Source organism: Halyomorpha halys, unplaced genomic scaffold (assembly GCF_000696795.3).
Source record: "Halyomorpha halys isolate HHAL.00 unplaced genomic scaffold, Hhal_1.1 Scaffold950.1, whole genome shotgun sequence".
Lineage (NCBI taxonomy): Eukaryota > Metazoa > Arthropoda > Insecta > Hemiptera > Pentatomidae > Halyomorpha > Halyomorpha halys.
In genome coordinates this window covers 275,813-290,599 of record NW_027112054.1, presented here as the reverse complement: position 1 = coordinate 290,599, position 14,787 = coordinate 275,813, and the positions used below count along the sequence as shown (strand labels likewise).

Here is a 14,787-nt window from a genome sequence, read left to right as displayed (position 1 = left end):
TTTAGATATATGTAGGGGAAAATGATTTTGATATAAATTTAGCAAAAGTTATAATATTAAAAAACACACGGACTTTGTTTTCAACCTAGTGAAAGAAAAAAAATTCCTGTTACCCTTTTTCCTGAATGCCATTTTCAGCACAACAATGAGGTATGTCAGGCAATACGGGAACTTTCTTTGGAAAAACACTTCGCATATTTCCAGGAATGAGAGTGAGTGAGCGCACTGGATTTGAAGGAAGACTAGATCCATGCTTATTTTTGGCAACAAGGGTTACTTCGTACATGGTAAAAGGGACTAGTTCTTTTATCACTACGTAGTTGCTTTGGTTGTCTGTCACCTGTAAAAAAAATATAGGGGATAATAAAATGACAAAATTAAAAAAGTTTTTTATTACTACTTTAAATGCTCATACATACTAAATAAAAAATAAATTCTTTCTCATGATGAAAAAGCCATTCACATCTATTTTCATATAAATTTAAAAACAAAAACTTGATTCCTGGTTTAATATAAAAGGTAATAAAAAATTTATAGATATTTAATAACTGTTCCACAATTTTTTGCTAGAATTAAGATATTTATTTCATTTTGAAATACAGAAAGTTACAGTATGTAAATACTGTAATTTAATCCTGCTGATGTTACTTTTTCAAGGTTTTTTAAGTTTCTATAAGTTTTTATTATATTAATTATTTTTATTAAGGCAGCTGACATGGATCTAGAACAGAGGTTCTTCAAAAATTTTTAATATTTACAAAAAATAGGTCTAATCCAACAAATAATTATGACTCAAACTAATGTCAAGCATGTGCAGAACAGAATTTGTGTTGACGGTTCGTGTACCAATAAACTATTATACATTTGTTTCCAACCAGGGTAAACGTGGAGTTCAGAGTTGTTCTAGACAGGCAAAACGATTCTTGAGTCTGAGCAAGGACTGATTTGAACTGACCTATTGTATCTAGAAATATTAATGGATATAGAGAACAATTACATATTTCCTAATGTATAATTAATAATGCTTAATGAAATCTGATCAACCAAAATACATGTCAAAAGATTTTTTTACAAAAAATTATTATTTATTCATACATTCAGCTGGACAATACGATGAATATAAAACATAATTAAAATAAGACAATAAAAAACCTTGTATACACATTACATTATACTAAGTATTACTAACAGTATTGATACTGAACTGTATATAATTGGTGCGGTAAGTCATTAAGTTAGAATACATTATATAAAAAGTACTTACTTTTACATTTACTTGGACACTATGCGGAGTGACAATAGCTTGACTGTTGTTTTGTTCTTCAGAAGCAATGTCAGTCACAGATGTTGAATCAAAGCTCTTAAGCATTGTCACATTCACTGTATATTCAGTCAGATTATGAGGAATGTTGTAAGGAGACTTCCATTCCACACCAAAAGATGAATCAGTCAACGGGATAACTTGTACATCCAGAGGTTGACTTGGTAAGAGTTCTACAACAGTTTATAAATTAATTGATCTTGGGAAAGCAACATAATTAAACATATTTTAATTGTAAAGATTAAATATATTTTTTTTACCTATTCCCTCAACGATACAGGCAAGAGTTTGTTCAGTATAAGCTGCACATGAAAAGTGGGTTTTGATGTTGTCAGTTATTACAGTATATTCTCCTCGGCATACATCTTGGCAAATGTCAGGTACCTTCTCTTCCATGCAACAGGGGACATGGTTTCTACCATCTACAAATAATCATATAACTTAGTAAAAACCTTTTACCATAAGTTATAAGCGATATTTAATGCAGCCTTAATTCAAAAACAGTCACATAAAAGAAAATCGCTGTAAAGTAAGACTAGAAAATTGTGAAAAACAATTTTAACACTTTAGAATCATGACAAGATTAAACTAAATTGCAAAAAAACTTAATAGTAGTCCCAATAATAAGTGTTCCTACATTTGTGGTAATAATCACGAAGGTACAAAATATTAACAAAGAAACCCTCTTATGAACCATAAGATAACAATAATGTAACGACGATTATAGTAAAAAATAAATATCTGGAACCATATCATCTTGAAGCGATATGCCAATCAAAATAGGAACGCTAATAATAGAAACTCGGTGTCAATTGGAGATCGGTCTTAGATTTCAACAATAATGAAAGGCAGATAATTCAATAATGATTTCTAAGAATAAACAGGAAACCAGTAATCAAATTAGGGCAAAGAGCACCTGATTAATAAGAAAAACGGTTTTACCAACACACGAAATTTAAGCAACATAGAGAATTAAAGCAATACCGAAAAATGTAAATAAAAAACTATATAATAAAAATTTAAACAATCAAATTAGGTTCAAAAATTATATTTAATACTCAAAAAAACCAATAAAACTTATAATACTATGTAACCTCGTTCCCGCTATTTTCTTCTACTTCAGTCACCATCTTTAATTAGCGTCGGTTTTAATTCCTTAGTGATTGTGAAATTAAAAGTGTTCTAACTATTTAAGTATTTATGGTCAGGTATTATAAAATTATACCTATTTATACTAATAACTGTTATAAGACTAATCATGAAACAGAATTTCTTAATATTGACGTTTTTACTCACAATCTTAATTTTATTTTTCATTCTAGGTGCCCTATTAACAAGGATTACCTATAATGGCTTCCGTTGAAGATTGTGTAAGTTTCAGAATTTATTTTTAGTTTAACTTGTGATAGTTTAAGTGAAATAATTATAAGTTTTTATTCTTATAATCTAAATTATGAATGTTTAATTTTCCTCATTACCACTGAGATATATAATTAGATAGATTTACTGAAAGAATGTTCATCATATTATCTTAGGTACAATATACTTTAGTTGGAAGTAAGTATGTATGATAAAAATACTTTTGAATGATGAAAAATTTAAGCATTTATGTTATGTATGCAACTACAAAACACAATTTCTTACATGTGAATATTTTTAATGAAAATACTTTTTCGGATAAAGGTAAGAATGTTTTATTAAACCATAACCCCAATTTCTTTTGTTGGAATTTTTATACTTTAAACGATTTCCAATTCAATCGTTTTAATTTTGTTTAATATTTGAAAACAAATTACTTTCTAAATTATGATTATTTTTGGCCATATTAAATTGACTTTATACAATTTGACAATTATTTTTTGATCAAACACATTCTAAATTTCTCGTAACTTTATTTATTATAAATGCAGAATTTTCATAAAATGTTTACTGTTTACTGCTTTCATATATGTTTGACTTGGTGAATTAGTTGAACGGATGTTAGTTTAAGTGAAATAATTATAAGTTTTTATTCTTATATTCTATATTATGAATTTTAAAGTTTCCCCATTACCACTAAGATGTATAATTAGATTTATTGAAAGAATGCTCATCATATTATCTTAAGTACAATATACTTCGTTGAAAGTAAGTAAATATGATAAGAATACTTTTGAAAGATGAAAAAATTAAGCATTTATGTTATGTATATAACTACAAAACACAATTTCTTATTGTGAATATTTTAAAAGTATGAAAATATACTTTTGTCCAATAAAGGTAACAATTTTTTTTTCAAACCATTACTGTACAATTTCTTTAAATGATTTCCAATACTTTTCATACAAGTTTTACTGTTTGCTTACACTTATGTTAGACTTGATAAATTGATTGTTGAAAGATTTTCTGGGTGGTGGTCAAGAAAGGTACAAAAGTAGAAGAAAAAATATTTGTTAGTCACTAACGTATTTTTAAAATCTTCCAGAATTCAGCTCTGATGAGACCCTACTAAGTACCCTAATACCAAACTAGGTTGGAATGCATGTTTCTAATATATATTTTTTTCATGTTTTTATCTTTTTCTTGACTTCCACCGAATTTATTTATTCATTTTATCATATAGTATATATGTATGTATAGTTGACCGTAAAAATTGATATATAGGGAGATGGTCAGGGTTGCGGTCAAAAGAGAAACAAAAATAGTTTACAACTACTTATTTTCCTAGTTAGTTAGTTTCAAATAGTTGTAAACTATTTTTGTTTCTCTTTTGACCGCAACCCTGACCATCTCCCTATATATTTTATCATATAATTTTGGTGTATGTTTGAAGTATTTGATTTACTAGGTTTTACAATTTTATCTATTTTTTCATTGTAACAAGAGAATTGGAGTTGAGATGAATTTGTATGTGAAAAAGCATTACATCAGAACAATTTTTATTATTTGAACCAATCACTGCTGTTCCAAGAAATGGGTGTATATACATATATATTTTTTTTGTACCCTCCTTTGAAAATAAGGAATACTTATGTACAATGATGTCAGTTGAAGTGTGCTGCCTTCTTCTACCCATGGGTATTTTAAGGGCTTTGTCGAGTGTACACTGTGTGTGCAGAATTGATGGTGCTGTATGCGCATTGAAACTATGATGAGCGGGAGGGTCCACTTTGCTGGTTGTGATAATATTAGGTAGGTTTAGACTGCAGAGCCCAAACCTCATCCCATGGTAAGAACATTTACCAAGGGGACATCTTGCCATCTCCTAGGTGGTGATGGAGAGCCGATTTCCCAGAACAGCGGGTTGGTGCAGGCCTTCAGCCCATCAAAAAATTTGATGTGTCTCCTGCCAATGTACTCCGGCACAGAGGGCAGCTGGAGCTCATCGTGGATGACAGTGTTTCTGGCCCTCTGTAACGCTGTTCCTCTTACTATCTTCCGATGGACAGAGTTCTGGAAGCTCTGCAGTCTGTTGAGCATGGTTCTATACATGAGTTTGAGCAGGGGCGCACCGTAGAGCAGCATCGGTCTAATGACAGCTTTGTATATCTGGAGCTTGATCCTGAGCGAGAGCTGCGGAGATTTTAGCAGATGATACTGATGATAGCTCTTCTGACGTGCGAGCTTCAGTCTCTCACGAACATGGCCTGAAAGCCAGTCTTCAGGTGGTATTACTGCTTCTTCGGTGCAGTGCTTCATCAGATGTTGTATATTGGAATAATGTTGAGAAATAAATGACATTAAATTAGTTTTATTAGTTGAGAGGGAATACTTTAGTGAAACTTTTCTTTCATATAAAAATAAAATGAACATCTCTGAGTTCAGAAATAATAGTTTTCTCACAATAACAGTTTCTTTTCTTTTAAATAATAATATTATTAAAAAATATATTATCTGTTATTTATTTATTGTTGTTCTTATAACATCATTTTATTTGTGAATTGGTAATTAACCATTTTGATCAAATATTCATAAACCATTTCTTTTAAACCATTATATATTAATTATAACTAAAAAATTTTCTTTTTGAAATTATTGGTATTTTTGTTAAGATATAAAATGATTGTTTCTTCCAACCACTTTTAGTAAGTTTTAGAATGTCTATAAAAACCTTTTTCCTTTAGCTTATACTATTATCTATTCCAGCTTCCTACTTCTTTCTAGCTTTTTTTTGTTTCTCTGTGGATCCAAATAATTTTAAGCTACGTTTAGACGAATTATAATATTTTGGAAACGTTAGCCTTGAAATTTTAGATGCCAAACATCTTTTCCACCTATAGATTGACTTAACTCCTTGTTCATCTGTTGTCACTGTTCAATAGTTTTCTGGGAATGTACCCTATGACATACTAAAAAGCTTGAGAGCTGTATGAAAAACAAAACCTGTAACACTACTGCTCATGAAGGGTTTTGAGCTCAAGGAAGTGCTATTTCACTCTTTTACCTATGATGTAGTATAATGTATGTAAAATGTAATTGTAAAAATAATTATTGACTTACATTTTTTGTACCTTGAAAGAAAAACTGTTGCATCATAATGCTTTTCATTTGAAAATTCAGTGAACAGTACTATAATAGTGAATAGTACAATCATAGTAATACATAAATAAAAACTTATATAGTCTATTAAATAAGAGCCTGTCGCTAAAATCTCTATTTTACCACCAATCATGCTTGGCCTATTGCACATGTACCTGCCTGTTACTCCTTGAATCCTTTTAAAAAAATTTAGTTCCTTCATTCTCAATTACTATGTTAGTGAATTGTTTTTAGAATTTGTGGCAGGTTAGGGTAAGATATAGAGAAAAATAATCTTCCCCCACTACCCAGATACATTCTCTGGACTACAGGCGAAATAGTAACTAGTATACTTTGATCTAACATATAATAAATAGTAACTGATTTTGGTATAAGGTCATATGGTATGTGACACAACTTATTCTTTTTTTTTTTAATCTTTATTATTGTTAATTACAGTGGCGGTCAACAACATCTTTTTTTGTAAAATTATGTATTTACTTTTTCTTTATTTTTCATGTTATCCTTTTAGTGTTTAAATCCTAAATTTTTGTTTTTACCAAATATTTAGACTTAATCAACATTAGGAAAATAAAAGAAGTATTTATTCTTACCTGCCATGCACCTGACTATCGATTGAAAATCTGTTTCACAATGTTCTGGATCTTGACCTGTGGTTCCTTCAAGAATGCTGTGAATGTTACAAAAACCAAGACAGGACTGACTAACATTTAGAGCTATGCAACATTCAGTGTAGTTGTGGTTTCCAGCACGATCTGTTGCAGAGTCCTGGGTTGGCGGAACCAAGTCACGAGATAATACTAGAAAATAATATATTATTATTTTATATAAAATAATATATTAATAAGTATTGCTATTAATTTTGAGTATAATGGGATGATATAAGTGAAAAATATTATTAAGTAATCAAATAAAAATATCATTAAAGCAATCTATCCATTTTTTAATATGGACATGATTTTCAAAGTGGATTTCAATTAATACAGTACTATAGAAGAAATTTAAACGGAATTTATTTATCAAGGGTTTAAAAAGTGTTAACAGCTGTCAATTTTAATATTCAGTTGATCTATTGCCTGTTCCTGATTACTTCTTATTTTGAGTCATAAGTCTACTTTAAGATCTATGTGGTTAAATAGTAACAAAGTTTTTTTTTTTCTAATAATGTTAGCTCCTCTGAATCGATTTAACTTTTTTGACTTTACTATAAATTAGTTTAGTTAGACATACAAATTTAATTTGTACTTGTTTTGAAAACCTTTTATTTATTCTTAAAATTTCTTTAACATCGCTTTAACTATCAGGGTCATTAAGTAAGACTATCCATTAAATTTGCCCTGAAAGTTTGGCATATTAGAGTTTTCTGAAGTTCACAGTTTTCTTTATGTTGAACGAATATTCAAATTTTTTCAGGTATTCCTTTCACTTTTATTTTTTATATATTTGAATTAATATAACAATATGTACATTGAAACAAAGTTGGCTAGTTGATTGATGCTGTCCTTATAACTAGCAAAGATGAATCAGTAATGTTCTGTTTTTTATCTTGAATATTTTATTCTATTCTTATTACAGAACATTCCTTCATTATAAAATTTTTTGGAAGAATTAACTCATAATTATGATCTTTGATTTGGTGGACATGGTTTTCACTCTTATTAATTTTTTTTTTTTTGGCTCACTTAATATCTTTTTTTTGCTGTTTAAGGTGAGAAAATTTACCCAAGAAAAGACTCAGCAAAAATTTTATATGCTCATTTCGGTCCTTTCTCAGCTATTTTTTACTTTTTATGGCTATTTGTGAAGGGATATATAACAGTGTTGTTTTATTGTGATTTTCTTTTAGAGATCTAAATTTTTGAAGAAAAGTAATTGTGAGTTCAAAGTTTTTAGTAGTTCATTTATGATGATGTCTCCATTGCAATAACTGATTCAGAAATATTGTTTTTTGTTGAATTGAAGAAGTATTTTTTTTCCAATAGTTAGTGCAGTTCTTTTTTAGTATTACTTCATCGGTGCAATGAGGGGGAGAATTGACTACTATCTGGGAAGCTATACCTGTTAGAATAACAATATTAAATTTGTTGTAATCTACTATTCAGCTTTATTAGGAACTTCAGAGCTATGGAAATCTTCTATAATTCTATTTGGCTCAATACTCTTTTGAAGAATTACGGAAATTATTTGTATACAATTTTTGCATCGTAATAGTTACTGACTTTTTCTGTTTTTTCGTTTTAATGATACATCTACAATTTCATAAGTATGATAAATTGATCATTCATGTTTTAGAAATTACAGAAAACATTTAGTCTGCAATTTTATGTTTTGTCAATCCCTTCAAAACTAGAACACCTGATTTTTAAAAAAATATTTAAATCATAAAAAGTTTCCATGGAAAGAAAATTATAATTAGAAATGTTTGTATCCAAAAAAGCTATAGAATAATAATAATCTTATTTAACCTTTTGATCAGACTTTATTGATATTTTCTAAAATAGGTACATTTAAAAAAAAAAATAGAGCAAATTTTAGATTAAAATGAATGATCATTGGAGATGTTAGGAAGTTTAAATTATTCACCAAATTCATTACGTTTTATTTGTTAATTAATTTTAGTCAATTTATTATTTAAAACGAAATATGTAATTATAAATAATGTTTTTTTTTGTTATCAATTTATTCATTTATTTTCAAAAACCACAAGTCTGTTCAAATGAAGTAGTTTTCAGAAATAAATGACTCAACTGGTTATTTTTATATTTATAATTATAGTTTGATGATTAAAAATAATTAACTACAAATAATGTTTACCATTAAGCTGGTGGTAGCTTCTTACTTCAGGTACACTGTTTACTTCACAAGAGTAAAGGCCAGAGTCATTTCTGTTAACCTCTTTCACAGCCAAAACCCACACATCGCCTCCTGAAAAAAAATATTGATATATTATTTTTTTTAAAACATATGAGTTTTAAGATATTGTGAAGTGATTGAATTTTTGTAGTTTGAATCAAAGTAGTACTTGTTTAATATTACTTCTTTAAACAGTAATATTCTCTCTCTACTTTTTTTTTAAATTTTGTTACTCTCCGTAAAAAAAAAAATTCCAATATAGAATTGATTTCATTTTGGTGATGGTGTAAATGTCAAAAGAACTGAATCTAGCTTATCTCATTGTATGATAATGACTAAATACCTATTTTCAGTTTGCACCTAGTTTAACATCTAACAAGTGTATGAGAATTATTCAAGTTAAATATAGTTGGATTTTTTTTTGGCTTTTCATGTCCCCTTATGGGCCTATCAAATTGGTCATTAATCAAACTTGATTCTGCAGAATAAATTTTGGTTTTCCCTACTAATTATGTGATTATATCTTAAAATGAGTTACTCATATCTAAGGTTATTCTAAAGAGAAGGGTAAATTTTGTGAAACTGGTGAATCTAAACAAGCTATGAGAGCCGGTTTAAAAAAATCTTTTTTGACTTCCAATCCATTCCCTGCTATTAAATGCCCTCATAGAAAATTTTTTAATGTTTTTTTGGATTTTCAAAACATTAAGAAAGTCAGAAACTTGTTGGCAACCATGATTGTTTTTGAGTATTCAAACTTTCAAGCAGCCAAAAAATGGGTATTAGGTGCAAAATTTCCATGCACTAGTTAATGCTTTAGAGAAAAGTTATTTACATTACAATTTACGTAATGGTGAATCCATGGAGCTGATTTTGACCTTCTGATTAGAGTGGTATACCATTCATTATTCACAGTTCCTATCATTATTAAAGAACACAACGAACAACATTACCTGGATTGTATAAAAGCAATAAACAAACTCAATTGTAAAACTTTTACTAAGATTCAAACATCCTATATTTTTATAAACATAGTCTATTGGATTATTTCAAACTCAATCATTCATTAAGCCTTTTCATACAAACGTAACCAAACTTCACTTTATCAATCTAGATCTTAGAGATGGAGGGACAGTGGTATAGCGGCTAGATTAATACTGTTTGAGTTATCGTCCAATATTTGAGGGGATATTAATGATGCAAAGGAAGGAATGCGAATATTAGACCCTTTCCCTGGAATTCCCATTAATTGGAGTCAAAGGCTGCAATATCAACCCCTGTCTTAGTGTGTCCCTAAGGCCATCCAGGCAGTTTAGCTTTTATTTTATCATTATCTTTCTCTAATCTCAACAGTAAACTTCCTAAATCAATAGAACATTCAACTAAGATTATTACAGTGAACTATTGTAAAACTATAGGTCTATAAGTAAGTTACTTAGTCCTTTGTAGGTTGATAAATTGAGTAAATAAAAACCCAATATATATTATATTATTTAATCCATCGAGTAGAAACACTGATTGATATATATTTGAATATGGATATAATAAAAAAGAAGGTTGGAAGACTGTGAGAAAATTCCTTTTTTAGAAAAAAAGGAATATAAAATATATTTTGTTTTATGTTGAATTCTACAGAATTTTTCTGTGATTGATTTGTTGGAACAAGTTAAATAATTATATTATTTCAAAATTTTTTGAGACAAGGTAATATTTATTAAATAAATCAATTTTATATCCAAATCCGTCTCAACACTTATTTATTCATTAGTCCAACGTTTCGTCCTTTCTAGCCTTCTTCAGGGACATCTTCAATACAAAAATCCTTCTCACATTAATTTATAATTTCTATTTGCATTTTGAACTTTAAATAAAGAAAATGACCTGGGCAGAATAGCCTGCAAATAGAAATTATAAATTAATGTGAGAAGGATTTTTGTATTGAAGATGTCCCTGAAGATGGCTAGAAAGGCCGAAACGTTGGACTAATGAATAAATAAGTGTTGAGACGGATTTGGATATAAAATTGATTTATTTAATAAAGAGTTAAATAATTTCAGAAATAAGTTATTTTTTAATTACATTTCGTTTTAATCATAGGATGAGTACATTGCCCAACGTGCCCCAAGGCGTTACTGTAATCAAAATATACTTTAAACCCTAATATAACAGTAAATACGGGAAGATGCGGTTTTAGTAGTTATGAACCATTCACCATTCCGTGAACCATTAATCATACCGACTTTCATGAATGACAATAATAATAAAAATATTTTTCAAATATTGCTTACGCTTTATAAGTGTGTTAAAGGTAAGGTACTTGTTTGGTTGTAACTTACCTTGGTCATGGAGGACCTGGAATCTTTGATCTATGGTGACCCTCTCCTGGCCAGCGGTCAGGACCTTCCACCTGTCTCCCTCTTTCCTCTTCCAGACGACCGTGTTCTGCCCGATCGATCGGACGACGCATGTTATTAAGGCATCGTCGTCCTCGTATATGTGCAGCGGTACAGGTGATTCTCTTGCACTGGGAAGCTCTCCAACTGCAAAAAGACAAATTTATTTTATTTATATTTTATATCAAAAGTAATAATAATAATGATAATGAGTACTGTGATTGCTAACTGAGCTATTGAAACAGGAATGAATCCTTAAAGTACTTGCTTAGGAAGCTCTAGTTGTAAGTAGACGACAAGAAATTCCGCAGCATTGATTTATTATAATCAACATTCAAAATTTGCAACGATGATCTAATTAATGTTGTAAAATGTTAAATGGGCCTTCGAGCTTATACCTATCATTAGCCAAAACATTTTTCGCATTTTTATTGTTCTCGATCATAAATTCCTCAGATAACCTTCTTTAATTTAAAAGCATAATCTGTTTCTTCTTTTACATGACTGGGCAAGGGTTGTGGTTATCAACTGTTGGGTAACAAGATGGTCAAAAGAGGAAATCATAGAGGATTTTTTGTATGAAATATGTATCTCTCATTCCGATCTACATGTGAATTGGGTCTTTCGGTTCTGATCTTCCTCCATTTTTTCCCCCTTCCTTATAGGGACGTTTCTTATGTATGATCTTCGGCTGTTTTCCAGGATATACGCATATTATTCTTTGTGCGTTTGTTTTATTTATCCTTTCGTCATCCAACTCTTTCTTTTTACTTTGTTTATAAATTATACAAGTCTTAAACATAGTTTTGATCTAATTTTCTTACACTTGGTTTTATACGTACTTGATAGGCTTGCTATCTACCTTATGAGATTAGTCACTTATCGATGTGTTCATGTTCAGGTTAACCTCTCATATAACTTAACACCTCCATTTATTTATGTATTTATTGTTTTGAACTCTCATTTCCTTTTATAAAAAATATAATTTATTGTGAACACCTTTATTTTGTATGTTTGTTAATTCAGTGGGATTCATTTTTAATTAATAAGTATCAATAATGTTTATCATGACATTATATAGTATTAAAGATTTTATATATGTATGTACATATTCGTAACGTTTTGACCTTAATTTATTGGCCATTTTCAAATATAATCCTCTTTACTCCAGTCATATTATTCAAATATATTTCCATGTATACAACTCTTGGAACTATTTAATGTAATAAAAAAAAAATCATACGTTTCTTATCCTCATACGTATTTACTAGATCATTTTTTGGGGTGATTTTATTTCTTGTATTTTAATCTCCAGCAAAACATGTGCGTTTTTTCTCAATCACGTTGATTGTTATTTATTAGTGATAATTTAGTTAATAATGGAATATAATATAATACATCACATCTAGACGGGGGCAACTCAATTTGACTGATTTTTTACAGCCTTTTCTATTACAGACTTTGAATTAAAAAATACAGTTACTTTTGAAGTAGAAATAGAAAAAAAATTTTTATTAATATTTTATTTGAGAGACTCATTCATCCTTTCCACTTCCAAATTTAATTATGAGTCTTTGAATAACTTGCGGTCCAATCTTTTTTTTTTTTTTTTTTTTTTCAGCAGTCACATTGTTTTGCGAAGGGTGGTTGTTTAATGAAAAGATTTTCAACGAATGGAAGTCAGACAAAAGTGAAGTGTATTCGGGTTTAAATAAAATATATAAATTAAATTGAAGAGAGCGTTTATGTTGAAATTTCAATTTAGACGAACAATAGACTTCGTAGAAGGGTGGGAGAAGTGGGGTGTGAATAAGGCCCAGCTGATGAGCCCACGTGTGCCATCCAGATTCTGGTTGGGAAGGACAGGGGTGGAGGGAATTTCCCGTATTTTAATAAAGAGGATGTATGGTCACTTCCGCAGTTTTCCATTCTTTGAATGGGAAAATAGGTTAGCAGCAGGAAAATAACCGCCTATTGTCTTCTCTGATTTATTCTTCTGGTGGAATATCCAGATAAAATTTATTTACTAGATTATTCAATAATTGAAACAGTCATTCCATAAATAACATAGGTCTAAAAAAATAGAACTTTTAAAAATTTGATTTGATAATTTTAGCTCAGTAATATGTTTTTTTAGTATGCTGAAACCGAAGATGAACTCATCATTAAATCATGTAGGGATTTTTCGCAAATTCACGATGGTCGAGTGATTCTCTCATTATGTACGAAATTCGCTTTTAAAAATTCTCCTTTACCCTTCATCGTAAGCCCATGACCTCTTGCCCCACAACATCCTTTAATAATACCCCACTTATCTCTGTCGAATAGATCCGTAACTTAGAACTACATCTGGACAAATGGCTGACATGGAATCCTCATACTAGACTGAAAAGACAGGAAACTGCTCGTCGATTCCGACTATTACAACATTTACTAGACAAACAGTCTAAACTGCCAATCAATTACAAAAGACTGATCTAGATGGCAATTATAAGGCCTATCTGGACGTATGGGGTTGAAATTTGGGGCTCAATAAAAACCATCAAATTCCTCCTGAATCCATTTATTTTCAGTTTCAACACACCAAAAACATTAAGATCAGCCAAAATTAGTTTTGAGTTGTCGATCTTTGTAATAATTTCTGCATTCACGTATCTATGTTTTTAAAATTTATTTTGATAGCATTTTACATATTTTTTATAAAATTTATATAACTTAAAATTTTTAAAATTACTAAGGAATTTTAAAATTTCTTAGAATTTTTATAACTAAAATTTGTATAACTTAGAAACTATATTTTCATATTTTGTTTCTATAATTTTCTTTAATACCTTTATTTTGTGTTAACATGTAGTATAAAATGTATCATTTTCTATGCATAAATTGAAGTTTTTCGGGTATTAGTTTAATTATTAAATTTTAAGATGGCTGATGAAATAAAGAATGGAGGATTTGTTTATGAACTCATTCAGATTTAGCTCAAAACTAATTTCCAGTTTATTCCTATTTCACAAACGAAATTGAATTACACCACAAACCAGGTGTTTATAAAATAACGACGAATCGTATCAAATCACTTTAACTGTTTGTTGCAAACTCATGACATCCCGTACTGCAGTATCCTTAAATGATACTACAGGTTCTGCCCCTCTAATAGACGCCTATGGTCGTCAATATTTCATAGCTATTAACTTAAAAACAACCTATAAAAAAGTTAAACTGTATAGGTAATGATGAGACCTCATTTAACCCAGAATAAATAGATTTTTAATTAATAACCGAAAATCTTTCTAAAATGAATTATTATAAACTTCTATTTACATTTTGCTAAACGGTACACTCAACGTAGTATTTGTGCCATGTTAAATATATTACTTGGCTACTCCTTTATGTATGATGAGTCTCTCCAATATTTCTTGAGTGCCGGGGCCAATTTTCAGAAGTTGATGACTTCATTTTGTTTTAGTATTGGGTTGTATGACTTTGTTGGCCTACTTTCGTATGTTCAGTAAGAAAAAAAAATCGATAGCATGAATAGAAAACATTAATTCGAATTACAGATTACAGAAATAGATTATGCAGGTCGATGTTCTATTCATACGCTTTTTCCAGAATTATCCTCACCGAAATATATCTAGTATATATTTATATATTCCACATATAGTATATATTCTTACATATGTATTATATAGTACATATGTC

At 29.4% G+C, this 14,787-nt stretch overlaps 1 protein-coding gene across 1 annotated transcript in view; it reads right to left on the bottom strand.

Annotated features, from left to right (window-relative positions):
• The window catches only part of LOC106687366 (Ig-like and fibronectin type-III domain-containing protein 1), a gene marked incomplete at its 5' end in the record, with an annotated part of 28,978 nt that extends 17,746 nt beyond the window's left edge, over nt 1-11,232 (bottom strand). Inside the window, 6 exon segments of the mRNA XM_067049992.1 lie at nt 114-340; nt 1,265-1,494; nt 1,582-1,743; nt 6,433-6,639; nt 8,654-8,764; nt 11,029-11,232. Coding sequence (XP_066906093.1) covers nt 114-340; nt 1,265-1,494; nt 1,582-1,743; nt 6,433-6,639; nt 8,654-8,764; nt 11,029-11,232 — 1,141 coding nt within the window.
• Between the last annotated feature and the right edge of the window lie 3,555 nt (nt 11,233-14,787).